This window comes from Eupeodes corollae, chromosome 2 (genome assembly GCF_945859685.1).
Source record: "Eupeodes corollae chromosome 2, idEupCoro1.1, whole genome shotgun sequence".
NCBI lineage: Eukaryota > Metazoa > Arthropoda > Insecta > Diptera > Syrphidae > Eupeodes > Eupeodes corollae.
Window position 1 is genome coordinate 155,041,958 of NC_079148.1, and position 19,778 is coordinate 155,061,735.

General features: G+C 36.2%; 1 protein-coding gene across 3 annotated transcripts in view; it reads right to left on the reverse strand.

Annotated features, from left to right (window-relative positions):
- The window catches only part of LOC129944101 (uncharacterized), a 207,862-nt gene that overhangs the window by 29,568 nt on the left and 158,516 nt on the right, over positions 1-19,778 (reverse strand). For all 3 annotated transcript variants that reach the window (XM_056053289.1, XM_056053291.1, XM_056053290.1), the window contains one exon: positions 7,610-7,805. In XM_056053289.1, coding sequence (XP_055909264.1) covers positions 7,610-7,805 — 196 coding nt within the window. The remainder of the gene's footprint in view (positions 1-7,609; positions 7,806-19,778) is intronic.

Below are 19,778 nucleotides of genomic sequence, written 5' to 3' on the forward strand. Positions count from 1 at the left end.
AATTATAATTTCATAAGATTATCTTTCAAATAAAATACATTTCATGTCAATTTCATGTCAAAAAAATCATCCTTGTTTTATTCCATTTCTAAAAAAAAGCCTTAGGAGCTATTGAGTCGTGAACTGTGATGCACTTCACTGCAGAATTAACGGAACTCCTCATTCCTATTCCTTTTCCTTTTTAAGTACGTCGAAGATTACACTGATCCATTTCCAGCAAGTAAACTTACTAATTTTTGTACTATGTTAATTACAAGAAGATCCATTACATTCTACTCCTCCTATTCCAGTTTCCACAAAAACAACGAAAATGAATTATGAAACTTACAAACAATACAATTTATCCCCCTCATTACGTGTAAAACCACAAAACTTACAATAATTATTTCCAATAGACAGCACAGCATTTGCTTAAAGTTTAAGCAAGGTGTTTTTAAAAATGACTGCCTTCATTTTAACCATCGCGAAAAGACACTCAAAGACCAAGGCGACATCAGAAACATTTGCTTCATCACTAACAAATTACCAATTAGTGTTAACTACTGGAGAAACCAAATAATAATCAACACTTACTAAACACTCTTTTGGTCTTGGGCAATAAAGCTCATCACGCCGCGCCATTGCTGATTGGAGCTCTAGTCATAGTCAGAGTCAGAGTCATAGAGTTTCTTTAACTAGCTTCTTCGAAACCTCAATAAATTACCATCTTCAAGCAGCGGCGGGTAGTGCACCTAGAGGTATAATTTCTTCATCGTCGGTTCAGATCGGATCGGTCGCATGGCATCAAATTACGAATGTGCAGTAAAACAGCGCGTCAACAAGTGGTGAAGCTTATTTATATACGAGTAGCTGGTGCTGCTGCTGCAAAACCAACTCCCGAAGCATAAGCCAACTCCTTTTGTGGCATAAATATGCAAATTGTTGGAAAACCTTATAAAAGAAGAAAACATCGAACATCATCAGAAAAAACAATCGTCAGAGATAAAATTGAAGGAAAAATCTTTGATTTATGTCCATCTTGATCCTTTCGACAAATATGCAAATCTTCTTCTTTGCAGCGAGCGACTCGCGCTGATTGACAGCGCTTGCAGCAGAAGCGTTTTCCACATTTCTTAGCGAACGGCTCTCACACGTATGTCATCGCCTAGGCGCTTGCTTCCATTGGAATGACATTCGAAAGAAGGAAAATTTCATAAGCGCTCTGATGATGCGCCATCGCAATTGCAATCGCCATTCCGTAGTCAAGTCATGACATTAAATCAATGGAAATATTATCAATTATTTTGTCAGGGTAACGATCTTTGCGCAGTTGAAATTTGTTGCAAGTCCCAAGGCTGTGATTCGTATCTACAAAACTAGAGTCAAGTACTGATGATGTCGAGAGTGAAGGTATAAACATTTCTTAAGGTGCACCACTCGCATGGACTGACTTCCTGTTTCTTTAGAGGACACCATCTGGTGCAGTGCTGGCTCAAGGGAATCATATATGTACGTTGAATTGCAGTTATGTAGCCTTGTCTGTATAGACTTTCAGATATAGGAACTTAAAAAAAAAACAAATCGTAAAATCGATCATCAACATCGTAAATATGTGAGATGATGATTATTGTGCTGTCGTGGGGTTTGCAATTCATCATTCATCATCAAGCAATAAAACTGCAGGCGTATTACCAATAAAAACATTCAGGAAATGTGTTTTTGATTGAAGGTTTAGTAGAATTCTTAGACCTCCAGCACACGATTCAGTTTGGCTTGCAACAAGAATTTGTAAACATTTTGCAATAACCCTCTTGACAATTGTCTGACTTTGGTTGAAGGCGTAAGCAGCTTTAAATAAATTAAAATTCTTAAATGTTTTCATCACTTTCAAGTTCGGCATTTTAATGGCTTCAAATAAATCTCAGTAAACAATTCTTGAAATATATGCACATTTGATACCAAATATGAGGGTTTGATTTTAAAGTAAATAGGCAATCATTTTCAACGTTTATATTTTTAAACACTCTTTAAAGATTTTTGAGAAGGCTTTAAGGTTTATTGTTTTCGACCATCATTCTAGTTTTGAATCACTAAAAGGTATGCTACTGTTTTTGGGACAGAATTTCCAGGACCGCAGCCAGAAATATGTGCAAATGGAATATCTTTAAACAATTATAACTGAAATATTTATAAAATAAGATAAAATATAATATGCCATTCACAACAAATCAACATAAAAAATATATAAAACTTATTTTGTTAATTTATTAGTTGTCTAAATTTAATTTGAAAATAAAAATAAAAAATGCCAAAAACCGAAGTAAAAAATCGTGTATCTAAAAATTCAGAAGACGAAATCCAAAGCATAAGTAACCCTCCATCAGAATCCAATTCATTGTTCGATGATCAAAAATTTGAAAAACCTCTAAACTCATTTGACAGATCAAATGCCAATGAAGTTCTTCGAATTCAAGGTGGTGGGACTTTAGATCGTGATGTGTGGGATATATTGGCACAAGCAGCAGAAGAAATCGAAGGTTTATATGAAAATCAATGCCAACTTATCAATTCAAATACATCAAGAGAAAGATCTTATGCCAATCGCAGTAAAGACATCCAAGAAAGTTCAGCACCTTCATTTTCAAGATGTCAGACATTTAATACCTGTGGTAATGGAGGCGGAGGGCGATCTTTTGATACTAGTCCTTCCAATAGAAATACAAACACAATTTCCAATGGAACTTATTATGATACTTGTCCTTCAATAAGAGAATTTTATGAGAGTTCCTTGAGAAAAACTGGCAAATGTGGAAATGTGAGACGTTTTGTACCTCAGAAACCTAATGATGGACAAACAAACGCTTGCAGACGTAATATAACGTTTTCTTCACCTATGACAACCTGCAGATATCCTGAAAATGTTCAAACATATAATATTTCAAGTCCAGAAAACCGATCATCTTATTCGCAAACTCCACTTTCAAGAAACAGAAATAACATTGGTTTTGAAGGACGTGAACAATGTGTTCCCAGAAAGGGTGCTTGTGGTCAAGTTTTAAGGGCATATGAGCAATCACGCAGCCCCAATGAAACATACAATATAAATGAGAAACCTCAAGGTTGCAATATGTTGTCTCAAAAGTCAATTCAAAACCAAAACCAAACGTACGACGTGAAAGATGATGGTTTCGATACAAATTTCGAAGATGATTTTTCTAACTTACCAACGAATAGAACTTTTTCAAATGGCACTTTTATCTTAAATAGATCCGAAGTTGATAATCATCAATTAAATGATTCAGAGGAAAGATATTCTTTTCATCCAAATCCAGCATTAGCGTCGACGCCAAAAAGAGGTGCACAAACGCCACCGTTTAGAAACTATACCGACCCTTCTATGGAATACTCAAATTTATCAAATCTCACTGGACACCAATCTTATTCACAATCAACTCAATCGTCTTTTCCCAAAATAGTAAGAAACGATGCTAAGACAAGTCGAGTTCAAAGACGTGTAAATCAAACTCGTGAAAACCCTAAATGGGCGTCTTGCAACAACAACTAGACTCAGCCTTAAGTGTCTCAACCTTAGCGTATTTTATGTAATGAACTTGTGAAACGTCATCTTTTTCAAATTAAAGTCCGAAACAAAACTTTGTTTTGTAGTGAGTTTTTATTTTGTTTTTTATTTGCAACTTTGAATCTTCAAAATTTCGTTTTCGCCTTCCGCCTGTTTTTGGAATGATAGAGCTTCACTCTAAAGCCTTCAATCAGTGATAACTTTGATGCCTCACACAAAAGCCGATCACATGATACAACGACCGACCTACTGCTAAAAGGTTTTCTTGTTTTTTTTTATTTGAAAGACGTAAATTTCCCTCATGGGCTTCCTGCTGCACTGACTAAGCGAGTGCCTAGTACCTATACAAATGGTCGCTCACGAAAATCAAGCACTGTACAGTGCACATTCCTCTTAGCTGGAAGCTGTGCTGCGTCCAGTTCAACCAAGCAATAATTGTTATGCCCCGTTATTGATTGCTTTAATTCGATTCGAATTGGTGAGAGATCAAGCGCGCGGTCTTTGGCATTTACACTCTATGCTGTATGCAAATTGCACCAATGCAGTGTAGTGAGGGCAACAGTAACATCAACAGCAGCCAACGAACGTCCAGTCTACATTATCGAAGACGTGAGGACGACGCGACGTTGTAACTCTTTCTGATGTTTGCCCTGTTCCTATGAAAAGAGATACCAGATATAATAGGTGGCAATAATCGGATGTTAAGCGCTTTTTCAATCATATTCCCAGCTGGCCAAAGATTCAGCCCTATAATGCTTACGATGCCCAATGCCCATGCCAGAGGCATCATGGCCTTTAGGAGTTCATGAAGAAAGATGGAAAGAAATTGATTTCCTTCTTTTGGCATAGGCACTATGTAGGTGTATAGAGTTAGACGAGACCACGTATTTATTGATTTGCATGTTGAGGCCACCGCCGTTAAGACACATCATCAATTCAACAGGAAAATGTTGTGGTTTGTTTGTACACTTTTGGTGGTAATTTCAGTTTTAAACTACGACTTTAAGTTTACCTAGGATTTTTCTCAAGTTAAAATTTTGTAAAGAACTAAGGTTTTTCTGTTTTGATGAAGAAGGGAGTAAGTGGCATTTTTTCGTTTTTCTGTTTATCGAAGACTTAAAAGTCTCATTGCTAAAATTGCTATTATTTGTCTTGTCTTGTTTGTTTATCAACAATTTCTGAGATTGGAAAACAAAAAAAGTTATAAACAATAAATTTTGAGTCTTTTTATCTCGTTACAAATGCCACTTACCCCCAACTTCATCCAAATGCTTTATTTAGAATACACTAACAAATTTAAAGACCTAATAGTCATCTTAGAGATAGACCTAAGCTGCAAGCTGATCGTATACGAAAAAAAAAACAAATTTTAAACGAAATACTTTTTCCTACATTTGTAGCTGTATATTGGCAAAAACGCAGTGGATGTTGTCAATCATTTCGGGACTATCGGCGTAGAGTAGCGACTTTCCTCAAAAAATAGTCAAGCGGCGTTAAATCGTCTGATCTTGGAAGAATTTTAAATTTAACCCCACCAAGAAATGAAGATAAAACTTTAACAATAATTGTTCCAGTTTAAAACTGTCTCAACATACCTATTTATTAAGTTCCAATTTTATTTCAATCTATTATTTGTTGTTCACCGCATCAATTAATCAATATTGTATCGCAACATAAAAAGAAATAATTCATTATTTAGTATCAAAACAAACATAACCCATTTAATTAATTAAATTATGATACAACAACAAAAAAAGATACAATAAAGCATTGCTTTTCATTGTTCCATGGATATCGTTTGAGATCAATTAAAAATTAAATGTGACTCAAGCAAACAAACAAAATAAATTAATCGATTAAAAGTGTGCCTCAACCAACATCAGTAATTATTTTCTATTAATAAAAGAAAATTAAATTAAATAGAAAAAAAAACGAAACAAAGTAAACTCTAATACAATGAAAAGTGTTAAATTAATATTGGACAGACTTGTCAAAGTGGATACCATTCAAGAAAGACATTTCGTTTGAAATGAGCTGAGCATAATGGGGGGCTTTTGTTGGTAAGAAATAATTGTTTAAAAAATGTTCAATGAACAAATAAAACAAAGTGATTATAATTTTCGAAATCAACATGAATATTTATTTAGAAGTGATGAGTTTTAGAAACATACCTTATCTTTCAAAAGTTCTAAATTTTTGAAATCTTAATAAGAATTGATACACTTTTAGAAGACGTTGTAATCTTCAAATTGAATGCTAATTTTTAAGATAACTCAAATTATATTCATACATTGATTGTCTACTTAGAAGCTCAATAACTTTAAACAATAATACAAAACAGAAGTATTCTTGAAATAAATTCTGTACTATTTTAATCTGACAGCTGCTCACTCATTTTCAAAGAAATAAGGACCAATATTTCTACCAGTTTGTAAATGCATCAATCAACAATCATTTTTAATTGAATTCTCAAGCCATCTTAGAATCACCAATAGATTATAAGATGGCTTGAGGATTGTCTTCGTATTTTGTACGACGACAATTTCGTTTGCTGTCAAAATTATTCAACCAAAAATGAGCTTCATCACTAAACGTCATAAATGGAAGAAGTGCTCTATTAACTTCGCCAACAAATCTATTTTTTCAAAGAATTTCCGTTATTTCTAAGACTTTTTTTATGTTAAATGATTCATGATGAATTGTCAAAAACACTTTGACATTCTCAACTGTCAGACCATAGACAACAACCATAAAAACTTCTCATACAGCTGACAAAACACCCTATATATTGTATAGAAAGGAATCTTTCGGAAACTATCTTCTTATCTATCTTAAAACATATCTTTAAACATTTATGCATTTACTCGCCCTAGCTTTTCCCACCTCTGTCCTATGTACACATTGCGGGTGGGTCCTTCTTTTCTAACATAACAGTACATTGTACATTGTTGTACATATAAATCACTCAAGTAATCGATAATCACATAAGATATCAAACGACTTTCTTTCAGCCAGCCTCTCCCAAAGTAGTAAATAACTCAATGTAACAGCTTTTAGTTGAGCTGTATGGAAGGAATGCTGAATGCTACAATTGGCAGTTGGAGAGCTCACGAACTTCTCACTTTTCAGATCTCACTTCAATGGACAGATTCATTAATCCTTTTGCAAGTTGATTACGATACGAGTTTGGCACTTGAGGCGTTGCATGTTCAATTAAAAATCATAAATCCATCCGTAAATCGAATGTGCCAATACTCTTAGGCGCTGCCACACCACCGAATCGCGCCGCACGGTTCAGTTGCTGCCACATTGAATGATCGAAGATCCAAACAAAAATAACCATTAGAAAAAGGAGACCGAAATGGAAAATTATTGTCACCTCAAGGCGTGATTATTATTAACATTTTCCTTATTCGTTCATACGTATGCTCGTCGAAATCTCATAGAAACATATCTTTGCGATACAATTTTCCGATTGATTGGATGAAAAAATAGAAAACAAAACATAATTCCAAATCACCCAAAGATATGAAAAATTGATGAAGGAAAGTTAAAGCTTAAATATTTCTTCTTCAGGATCATAAGTGGTGTGTGCACTGTGCGCGCAGAGTACTCATCAAGCATCTCCGGATTTGGATTTGGCTTAGGATTTGGAGCATAAGTGCACAGAGTACCGACATTAAGTGTTGGTGGCGTGTGAACGTGAATCCACACACACACGAGCTACCTTTAGGCCGACTTTGACGAATTTATTGACACACAATCATTTCTTATTGCTGAGCGTCGCGTTTCGACGTCGTTGTTAGTCTCGTCGCGTCGCGTAGTGTAGCGTCGTCAGTCGTCCAATTAAAGTGAATTTTTCCAGAATGATGATAATCAAAGATTGGAAAATATCGCAATCAAATCATTCGTCATCCATAAAAGTGGAGTAACATTACTCCGTCCCTTGTGCAGAATTGAAAGAAACATCAAAAGACAGAGAGTAAAAGTTACAACTTAATCAAATTTAAAGTCAAATAAGGCGTTTGAGATTTTTGTGATTTAACTTACCGACCGAACAGATGACATAAGTCGCCGGGGGTTTGAGCACGCTACGTGCATATGCACCACGGAGTACCTCCAGAGCACAAGGTTCAGCTGTGACCAGAAGCATACCGGGTGCAACATGGCCAGCGTATTTGAGAGCACGTGTGGCAGCTGTTAAGGGGGCATTCCACCAGCATTGGGCGTTCGCTGCTAGAAAGTTCTGAAAATAAAAAAATAGATACAAAATTAAACTTTAATCATGGTTTGTATAGATAAGGTTTATAGCTAAAATCACTCTTATGAGATTTTTCAAATCAAAAATTGACAAATTTTGAGGAGATAAAAATGTTTAGATAATAAATTACTTTGATTTTATTTTCCAATCAAAGATTTTCCTGAGTTGGGTTCGGTAGCAGGATTTTATTTTAGCGTAGTTTTTAAAGCCTTACAAGCCCCTTCTCCCTAAAAGAGTCCAAAAATAAAATAAATCGAGGTTACAGAAACACAACAGTGACTGCTTGCAATCATTTTTTAAAACGATATAATTTTTTAACAATAATACGGCAACAAATTATTTTTATTATACATTTTTTCCATGTATTGATTTTGGTGCACTTCAAAGCTGGAAATGCAAAACTTAACTAAAATATCGACTGATTATTTTTCGTAACAAATTAACAAAGCAATATAACAATATTCTACACACTTTCAAATACAAAGTATTTTTCAAAACATCGGTTGAACAATATCTAAGTTATAAGCCTGGCCAGCTTAAAAATGCAGTATTAAAATAACGTTGTAGAAAATCGTGAGTCTTCTGAAGCCCCATCCGAGAAATTGGATACGCAGATGATATTGACATATTGGGATGATCAAAGCGTGATGTCAGTGGAGCGTTTTTGAGCATTGCGACGGAAGCGAAGAAGATGGGTTTAGCGGTCAATGAGGGCAAGACCAAGTATATGCTGTCATCAAAGAAGGACATTGAACAACGACGTTTTGGAGAAAACGTCACCATGGACAGCTTTAACTTCGAAGTAGTTAAGGACTTTGTCTACCTAAGCACCGCCATAAACACAGACACCGACACCGGCGCTGAAATCAAACGGAGAATAACTCTTGCAAATCACTGCTTCTTTAGACTTAAAAGGCAATTGAGAAATAAAGTCCTCTCTCGAGCATCTAAAATCAGCATTTATAAGACACTCACAATCCCGGTTCTAATTTATGGCGCTGAGGCCTGGACCCTGTCGAAGAAAGATAAGAGCGTCTTAATATGCTACAAGAGACAAATTCTTCGGTTGATTTTTGGTCGCGTATGCATAATGGAGAATGTAGGAGAAGATATAACGACGAACTGTACAGCGACAGTGACCTAGTTTATAGAATAAAGTCCAACGGCCTAGGTGGCTAGGTCATGTAGAGCGAATGGACATCAACGCTCCAGCACCGAAGGTTTTCGAACCGAATCCCAAGGGATGGCATAGTAGAGGAAGACCGCACTCAGGTGGCGCAAGCAGGTGGGTGAAGACCTCAACCAACTTGGCGTGTGAAACTAGGGACCAAGCTGGCTGGAGACGCATGTTGGTGGAGGCCCGGGTCCGCCCCGGACTGTAGCGCCACCTAAAGTGTGTAAATAAGTAAAAAAATCGTGAATATTCTTCACGTGAATAACCTTCAATACTAAAATTCGAAGAAGAAATGAGGTCTTTAAAGGCCATTTTTCGAAAATTCTAGGGTGCCCTAAGACCTTAATCATATGTTTTTCAAGTTTTTATAATTTCATTTCTTTAGAAACTAGTTTTTATGATTCGGTTTCTTATACTCCTGGCTTAAGAAAGAGTTCTTAAAGATCGCAATAAGCTGCACAATTACATTTTTTTCTGAATTTGAAAAACATGATTGTGTAGAAGCAGAACTTCGAGACGTTTTTGATTTTACTCCTTTTCTTAAATCTTTAAATTTTATGTTTAAAATTTGTTGATTGATTGTTTTTTTCAATGACAACATTTCTCATCAAGTTTGCTTTTGAAAAACCTGTTCCTTTTATTTCCCGAGTCTAACAATTCTTATAAAACTGTTTTTTTAATCTTTAATACAAATAAAGTTTTGAAAAATGGTCAAACCCTATTCGAGGTAAATAAAAGAGAAGGAGTAAAAATTATATAAGTCTTTTGCTATAGGTAGACACCACAGTTTGGTTGATTTGTTCTTAAATGAGTTGCCAATAAATAAACCATAAAAATAGGTGATCACAGGAAGACAAAACTATGTTCTATAAGTTTTATACCTTTACAATACTCGTACATGTCTGCAATAAACTTCTATTCCACACCAATAGGTTTCTCCTTACTCTTACCTAACAAGAATTCCCAACAACATTAAAACGAAGACGCATCTTTTAATCCGCTTTTCAAACTCCATTGATTTTCAACTAATTTAAAAGATGGTAGACACAAAAAACAAAGCATTTCAACAAAGTCTTTCAGCCATCGAGAAACAGAACACTGTGGTTGGGTCTTTTTTGGGCAAACAGCCAAAACACCGTAAGCCAAATTATTACCAAAAGTTCTAAAGTCAACGACAAGGAAACCAAACGAACTTAAATATATAGATACGAAGTCCTTTCCAGAGGATGCCACCAACCAGAGCCAACACCAAAATACACAAAATCAACGTTGCTTCCTTTGTTTCGAATTACCAAGAAAAAAAATAGAAGCAGCAAACAAAAACTCAGTACTTTCTGTTTTTGGGACATGGGCGAGTGGCTATAGTATTGGAAAAGCTGGGTTAATTGAAACTTGAAACATGAGAGAAAATGTATACGTACGATTTTCTTGTTGTCGTTTTCGCCGTCTGCTTATATGATGCTCATAGCTAGGCTATACCTACCTATGTACTTACCATCAACGAGCCATAGAGCAGCCTTTTAGGTTCTTTTTGCCACCCTCTCAGACCATTTAAGATAAAAAGTCATCATCTACATTCTCGCCTATGCTTTGAGTTTTGGGATGTATGCAGCACGACTTCCAGATCAGCTTTTAATTGCGATAAGGCAAAATATCGCTTGGGCATAAATATATACCGGTACTGGTACTCTATGATTTTCGTGGACCCTATGAAAGCCTTTTAAAACTTGCATTTAATACAAAGCTGATGAGCGACAAACTCTTTTGCTTGTAGCCGCACAAGGAAAAGTGAAAGCAGTGCATAACTTATGTCGTTAAAAAAATTAATGCCCAATACCGAACCGAATAACCGAACAAAATAAAAGTGGTAACAATCGTACACTCAGGGACTTAGGTACTATTCGCATTTGAAATATATACTAGAACTCTGCGTGGGACTAAAACCAGGACAAGGATTGATCTTTTTCTTCTGTTGAAATGGAAGAGTCGAGTATCTGAAATTGAGCCATACAGAAAATGCAAAAGTCAAACGGAGTTGCCAGAGCTTATTGAAGGACAGAAAATCTGAAAGGCAGTTATTTGGGAAGCTTTAAACTCTCCAAACAATTTTTCCCGCTAGTGATGCAAATTCAAAAAATGTGGAAGTTGACAAAATTATATAAATCCTTAAGAGACGATTTAATCTTAGGTAAGTGAAGTGTCTTGACACATTGAAAAGTCTCCAATTTTGTTTAGCGCAGTATTATTCATGTGGAAAAGTATCTTAGCTTATGAATGAAAAATAACAAAAAAAAACTTTAATTAACGACGAAGACTTAGCGGGAATGTTTTCAACTCAGTTAGTGGAAGTTTTGCATTTGCGCCATTTTTGATTGAGACTTGAGTTTTTATGTTTTTTTTTTGAAATTCAATTAAGCTTAGTATACAGATCTCCACGAAATACTTAAGGTTGTGCAAATAAATAGAAATATTTTTGTATTGCTCGTAGATATAATCGAGATATCGTGTTTTTTGTGCAGCCGGAAAAACTAAGTGGAGGATTTTGTATGGTGTTGAATAATTTAAAAAATTCACCAAGTTTTGTTAAAAAATGAGTATTTTTCTTATAGGTTTTGACAGCATAGTGTAAATATATCTCCTAAGTGAAATATCTGCTGCTTGGAGACTATTTCATTGTAGGAAAATTGATAATTAAAAAAAATTTACTCGTACAGGTTAGTATCAAAGAAAAATAATAAAAGAATCAATAACGAAATGCATGATTATAACTCAAACGTCAATTTTCTGTTCTGAGTTATTGGTAAGTAAAATCAGAGGAGACTTCTCTAAATAATTTGGAATAATTATCCGTTTACCCGTTTTAAAATCGATTTGCTGAACTATAACATTCAGACAATTGACTTAATTGAAGAAATGTGTTTTCGTCGGCGGGTGGCCTTAGGAAAATCTTGGAAACAATAACTCTCCACTAGCAGTTTATCGGTACATGGTAATTTTTTAGCTGGTTAAGATTTTCTTCCCACCAAATACATAGTATTACAATAGATACAAGAAAAGTATAATTATGTTACCATTAAGAAAATTGTCCTAAAACGAACTAAAGGCAGTCTTAAATAAAATCTATCTATTTGGCAACCCTAAGAAATCAAAGGAAGAGAGTTAATTTAAATTTTCTATGTCATCCATCCGTTTATCCAGCTTTTGGATGGACCTCATTGCACATCGTGTCTTGCTATGAGGCGTTAGCACCACAAGCGCCACGAAATGATAAGATTCATCGCTAACAAAGAAATCAATAAGTTTAATAGATCCCGGTCGGTCCCGGCAGCAGCGTGCAGTGATGGTGAAGACGACGACCTATGAACATTGTACAATATCTTGACTTCGTTTGGTTTAGTTATAACGTCAAAATGGAAATTTCACTCATAGGCTTCTTGTTATATACAACCAAAGTATACCTAGACTTATATAGGTACTTGTTTGGACACATATTTCCTCCAGAGAGTTAGATGCTTCATTTTTATAAGAAGAAAAAATGCATATTCAGCAAACTATTAGCCCATAGCCTCTGTGTGTATATTATGTACAAATGGGCTTGAAGGTGGATTAAGGATGGCGCATTATTGCCGTTCCGACGACAACGATGATGACTAGTTCATGATAGTGAGAACGTATATCGTATTCCTTGGTTCCTTACCCCATCCACCTTTCCTCTTCCGAACCCAGCAAGTTTGTTTCACTAGATCCAAATAAGCATAAAATAAAACTAAATATTATTAGCGTATCGATGGATATGCATTTTGGGGCGATACGTGATAAGCCCATAACCATGTCTCGCCCGTTGGATGTTAGACGTTGGACGTTGGACGGTTGGAGGAGTTACCAAGAAAAAATGGACACCAGTTTGAGATGGGATCTGGGCCTAAGTCGTGCAATGGTGGTTTCAATGGAAATGCAGTTGATGATTGGCTATGCGCGGGGCTTATGCGAAAATGGCTTTCGCATGAAGGAACGTCCGGTACGGTCCGGCTGGGAATATGACTTTAATATCCGCTTGAGGTGCTATTTTAAGATTTATAAAAGATGAAGACTATCATGGTGGCGGTACGGCGGAGGCGGCGATTTGTATGTAAGCATATTGTCCTAGTTCAAAATATGTTATTACGGATTTAAATGCCTACCTCTATGAGGTATTGGAAGTTTATAGAAGAGGGTTATTTTCTTAGCGAAATTCAAATTAAATGCAGTTTATTCTTTTTGAATTCATTTGAAAATCATGAACACTTTAATTATTCCATGAAACTTTCCCTTTTTTAATGAACACCGTATAGAATTCTAAAAAAATTACCTTTGCATTTAAGACTTCTTCCATATTTCTCCTGCTTCCAAACTTTTTTCAGTCAATATCTAATTTTTATAGCTCTGTTCAATATTTATTTGCATTCCACTTTCGCATGCATTGCGCAGCGAATAGGTATAGCTGCAACTCTCTGACCTCTTGAGCCATCTTGAATAATCTCATCGACAATCTGCGCGACGACGACGACGACAACGCGAGATGGCCGACCAGGAAATTCTTCAAAGATCTTTGTTTTTATTTCTCTTGGGAAGTAAGTGAGTCTCAGTTTAAGCGGCTGACTTCCGCAAGCTTTATTCGTTTCATCGGGTCTTGGGCTTAAAGCCAATTGACACTGTATAGCGAAAACTGATGGTCTCACACTTATCTCTTGTCAAGTGACTGCATCATCGCATACACCGGCTGTTTCTACCGCTGGCGCTGCGTTCGCTAAGAAGAATGAATAAAAAGATGATTGCCGTGACCACCAGCACTCCACACATTTCGATGCACCTAATTAGCATATTGCCGCATGCATCAGTCAACGCGTTTTTGTCTTCAGCTGCAAGCATCTTTTGATGTGATCAAACAAACCACATTATCATCGTCCAATGCGTCGTTGTCGTCCGTACGTTGCGTCCAATCTGTGCATCGGACAAAAAAGCACTAATCACTCATCCAGTTTCTCATCATCAGTTCGCATGTCGCCCTGTCAATGCGATGATGTGGGCAGAATATGCCTACCGTCCGGCGTTCGTCCGTCCATATGGATCCACTCTGACACTTCCTCAATAACCACTGTTTGTGTAGACATAAGAGTGACACATGCCAATAAAGGAGTGACTTCAATTTAGACAACGAGCTCGGGCAGAGTCCTCTGTGGAATTTTTGCACATTTAAATCTTTTTTGCCAGACGCATAAGATTTGTTGTGACTTATCCGGCTCCTCCTCGCCTCGCCCAGTGGAATGTTAATGGGTGCTTGACTTGTTAGCTTGGTAATGTTTTCTGTTCTTCAGTTCCGTACTGAGACAAAGTTGTGCTGTTCTGTGCTGCCGCTTGACAGTGTGATGTGATGTACGATCACGACGTGGGTAGCACCATAGCACCCGTAGCAGCACCAATCGCTCTATGCTAAAGAAGTGCAAACTGCGTAGCGTATGTAACTCGTACCCGGTATCGAAAAGACTGCAGTTTTTGTTCTGTTTTTTATTTGTTGCTTATATAGATTTTGTTACTTTGGGCGCTTGAAGGCACATATGCCCATAACTCACATCATGGCTTCCCCGGGGCTGTCGCTTTGTGGCATGGCAAGGAAGCTATCGCAGGGTTCATGTGAAAAATGATATACGACAGTGAAATCATACTGGCGCCGGCGTCAGCCGCTCAAGGCGCACTTAAAGGGATGAGTGATTGGCTTGTTCTTTATGCTCGTCTTGTATGTTCTAGGTAAAGTCTAGCTATAAGGTATTGTGTAGTGAGCGTCGTCGTCGTCGTTGTCTCCTACCGACTGACGTCCGACCACGACGAAGACGCACATCTCGAGGGTGCAAAATTGTTTTGTGTGCGGTTATAAGCGAATATTGATGGGTTGCAATATGGTGCTGCTCTTCGAATAATTTCATTTTACTCATAGTAACATCTTGTTGACTTTGAAGAGCTATTCATTGTTCTAGAAATTCATCGCCTTGGTCTTGGTCTTCGCCATTGACATGCCGACTAGACGTAGTCATAAAAATATCCCACAAAATACAATCAATACAATATTATGGTTCTGGGAGTCAAATAGCATGTGTCGATGGAGACTGTGAACATTTTCTTCTGTCCATTACTCATTTTATCATTTGAACAAAAGTAAAAGAAAATCGAAGTGCGTAAAATGAAGTGAGCCATTAAGATTTCTTCGGAATTCTAAAGCTACAAAATTAGTTTTCTGGAATTATGTACGAATACATTTTCATTTTTTTTAATTGTTAGTCGAGTTAATAGTGCCTGGTCCTGGTGTTGAAAAAGTGGTAAGTTCTTCATTCACACATTTTCTTCTTTTTCTAACAGTTGGGCCAGAAGGCTATTCTGAGTAGCTTTTGGGCTTCTCAACGTCCGTCGTCTAAGTATTTAGCTTAGATAGGTTTTTTGGACAACATCTTAGAAAAGAATATTTGAAGTTATAAAAATCTAATAAGTTTGCTTATGACATCAATTTCGGACATACTTTTGGTGACGAGATTCTGTCTTTAGCTGCACATAATGAATGTGGATTTAATTATCTCAATATTTTAATATTTTTTTCCCTCTCACCATTTTTGGCCGTACATCGGTAATTAAGTGAAAAATGATACCTTCCTAGTGACCTCACATATCTCCAAAGAAAATAGTCAAGATCTTGAAGTCCAATGCACAGGTCCTTAACATGAAACTATGCAGTTACAAATTATTAAACACACCATGGTTTTTCAAATTGAAGGCAGTCGATTCACGTTAAAAAAAATTAAAATTCATATAAATCACTTGACAGCTGACAAAATGGCCGCCTGTTCAAATAGTGTTGCCAACTTAAAGTACTGTAGCTCTAAAAATTACACCCGTTAAAAGTAATAGTACGGCTTCATTATCAGCTTTTTTCACTGCGAGGAATAAACAACTCATCCGAGGTTAAGAATGTGATTTTCAAAACTCAAGTCATTGCATTGATGGTTGGCTTGTAGGACTGTCAAGTAATAGATCTGAGTTAAGTGCCTTAATGTGACTTTTTGTTTTTACGGGCATTACTCCTCGTGAAGAATTGACAAATCGTCAAAGCGTATTCTTGTCTTGACAAGAAGTGCTTCCTTGAGTTAATGGTTTGGATTCATCTTAAACATCACTGTCATAATTCGCACATTGCTTGACAGTTGTAAGTCACTAGACTCTGGTTCTCTACAAGCTTATGCATTAGCTAATTTATTTTTCAAAGAGTTATTCAATTTCTAATTTCAATAGGAATTATTGAGTGTTGATAAGGTTCTATTTCAGTTTTCTGGTTAAAAACTTCCTTTGCTCATAACCAAAAAGATTGCGATAGCCGTTCCAGAACTTTTTGATATCATGCGGAGAACAAATTTCAATCTTCAATTAGCTTCCTCTTTCTCTTCACTATTTTCTTTACACTCAAAAAACAAATCGCATTTCCACTGATTTTTAAAAACCTATAATTTAAGAAGAGAAATTATTACCAAACTGGCATCATAAGTAAGCAAACTTTAGGATGATCATTATGACCATATAGTGTGCTCTTTTGTTATATGGTTATAAGGTAGGTAAGGTACTCCTCTCTTGCTGTAGCCTCATATGCAAAAGGCTTTTCGCTTGCATAATACTAATAGCAGGTTCACACAAAAGTCCGCAATTTATTAAGCAAATTGAAGTCTTCAACTTGTTCCGGAGCTTAAAAGCGGCAGGTAGTGTATTGCGGTATGTGTGGATAAGCCTTTAGGATGATGATGATGATGACGATGCCGCTGCATCTGTGGGCTCGTTTGGCATGCAAAACGGTACAGCAGCGACGTCGGTCGCATTGGCACAACTTTTGCTTAACTCGAGACGTTTATCACGAGTCTTTAACTCACCTTAGCCATATGGAAGCACGTTTCAAGCACAAAGTTCCTCTAATCAATGGGTTTACCGATGTAAACTATTGCTGTGCGCATTATAAGCATCATTGGAATTATGGCCACTTGCAATGAAAATAGAAAATGTTTACGTTTGGAAGTATTTTTCGTTCATTATTTTTCACTGCACTGAAGGAGTAATTTCTCTGCGGATTAATTTATGCATATTCCATTGGTGGCGGCTCAAGTGTGTGTCTCTTCTGTTATAAACGATTTCCAACCCGAGTCTTAATGGTAAGTCTTTTGCTAAACTATAAGGTTAAGGTTTCCCTCTTATGTGTGGAGCTGATGCTGGATTTCTTTCTTCTAAGCCTTTCAGGAAGCTATTCACGTATAGTCATATAGTGCAACATATTCGACTTTTCTTTTTGCCGGCAGACTTAAAAACGGAAACCAATGGACTTCGATTGCCACTGCTGAACTGGATAGCAGAGATAGCCCACAAAAAGTGGCATTAGATGTCAGAAAAAAAGATCCCCATTTGAGTTGTCTCCTTTTTATGTGCATCGCAGCTACCGCATTGGCGATACCAATATCCGATACCAATACGATGTAGCCGCTTTTTGCGGCATGATTTAGTGTAATAATGCCCATAAGTGGAAATTAATTTGGCTCCGAAGCCTGATGGGGTTGCAGTGCAGTTGCTGCAGCAGTAGCAAGCGTGCTGTATCGCCATCATACAGAGATTTTGTGAGTGTGGTGTGCCTATTAGTTAGAGTTAGATGTTTAGCTAATATGAATTCCAATAGTGAGCACATGCAGCTATGCATGCATCATGCCACGTTCAACTCATACTCATGGTCTTTAGCTGAAGCTCATACCTTTACGTGCCCATTAAGACTGGGAGTCGTAGATATATACGTATCTACTTTAGTCCATACGCTATAGAAGCCAGGAAAGGTTTCACTTTCGATTGGTGGATTTCATATCGTAACCTGGTCCGGTTCATTTCACCTTACTGAACATAGTTGTGCAGAATTATTAAATCTAATTGCAATTTTTTTGTCTTGAATTTTCTTGGGAAGTCTCTCATAGACCCTAAACTCCATTTAAGAAATAATATCAAATTATCTCTCAGTGTTCAGAAACAGTATTTTTTTTAAGTGTTGAGTCAAAGCTCTTAAAAGTCTACACTCTTTTAGTCGTGCTTCCATTTGTATGTCCAGTGGACTAAATTGCTGATTACTTTTACAATACTTTAAATTGCATTCGTTTTGGAGAAAAAATAGAATCCCATAATTCGTGTCTGACCAAATTTCCGGAAATTTAATTTTTTGAGAAAGTCTTTAAAATTTTAAGTGTTATAAACAGCGTGAGTTTCTACCAGAAAATTCTTCTATTTTCAAAAAATGGATGTTCAGCAAGGTCCTGCAATACTGGCAATTAAATTATACTTTGAAAATAGTTCTTATAATAGCGTTAGTTTGAATCTGACTTTAAAATCAGTCTACGAGTATGACGTGACGTTTTTGATAACTTACAAAACGTATGAAGTCAACATCATTCATTATTCTCAAGATACTAGGGTCAAAACACATTTTTTCGGTTTTGATTTGCTGTTGCAGCTTTTCACTTTCGCTTAAAAAAAAGTTATTAATGTGGTTATTTGTAAAAAATTAAAAACTATATTTTTAATATGATGAAAAAAGTTTGATTTCGATATCTTTTCATAAGAAGCCTATAATCAATGAAAATCACTACATTTTATAGCCATATGTTCGTGGCTTAAAATCTTATAGTAGTAAAGCTACCATATAGTCTTTTATAATTACGATGTTACACTTCGAAATGCACCTACATATACCCCTAACTATATCCACAGAGGCACACACTAAGCCAGTTTCTCGTTATTAAGTTCTTAGCTAAATCAGAACCCATAAACAAAAATTCTTTACCATCAGCATTTCACAACGTAGGGGAGAGTGGGGCTTAAAGTAACACTTTATACGAAAACCTCTGTAGATCCTAATATTTTGAAAATAAGTCTGCCAAAACTTTTTTAAATTTAAAAACAATGTTTCAGCTACAAGATCCAGACACAAATTTAAACAAAGTATGCTCGAAAGATGTCAAGATATTACATTGAAAAAAAAATAACGTGTTGTTTCAACTTACCCCCACATGGGGCTAGTTGTAACATAAGTAGGGGTAAGTTGTAACACGAATTATAAAAAACTAAGAAATATTTTTAATGAACATTATTATTTTATTAAAATCTGATAAAAAAAAATATAACTTTTAATTCAATTAAATAAAACTTATGCTAAGGAAAATATATTTTTTAAATATGTTTTGTAAAAAAACATCCCCAGTTTTAATTAAAAAAAAATAAATTCAAAACAAAAAAATAAAAAATCACAATTCATTCATCAAAAAATATAGGACTAGGAAGAAGAATCTTTATCCGTGTCATAGTTGAGGCATACGTATACACGAAGAGATCTTTTTACACACTTGGTGGGGGCAATTTTCCCCTGGCAAGCTTTCAGAAAATGCCCCACAATAAACGAGATACAAACTTTGTTGGTCATCATCATCTCCTAATGAAGAGGCTAATACCTTATTTTTGTTTTTTCCTAGGCCCCTTTTTAGCTGCGTTCTTGGTTCTTTTTTGGCCAGAACTTTGTTTCTTTCCTCCAAAATGGCTGCTTTCTCGGGTATATCCGTCAAAATTGCCGTTTTTCTAACCATACGAGTTATATTTTTTTTCGCTCCCCTGCCTTTGGAAAAGGCCTTATATGCTCGGGTGGAAAATTATTTATTTGTAGTTCGAATCCGGATGGTCCCGGTGAACATGTAGGT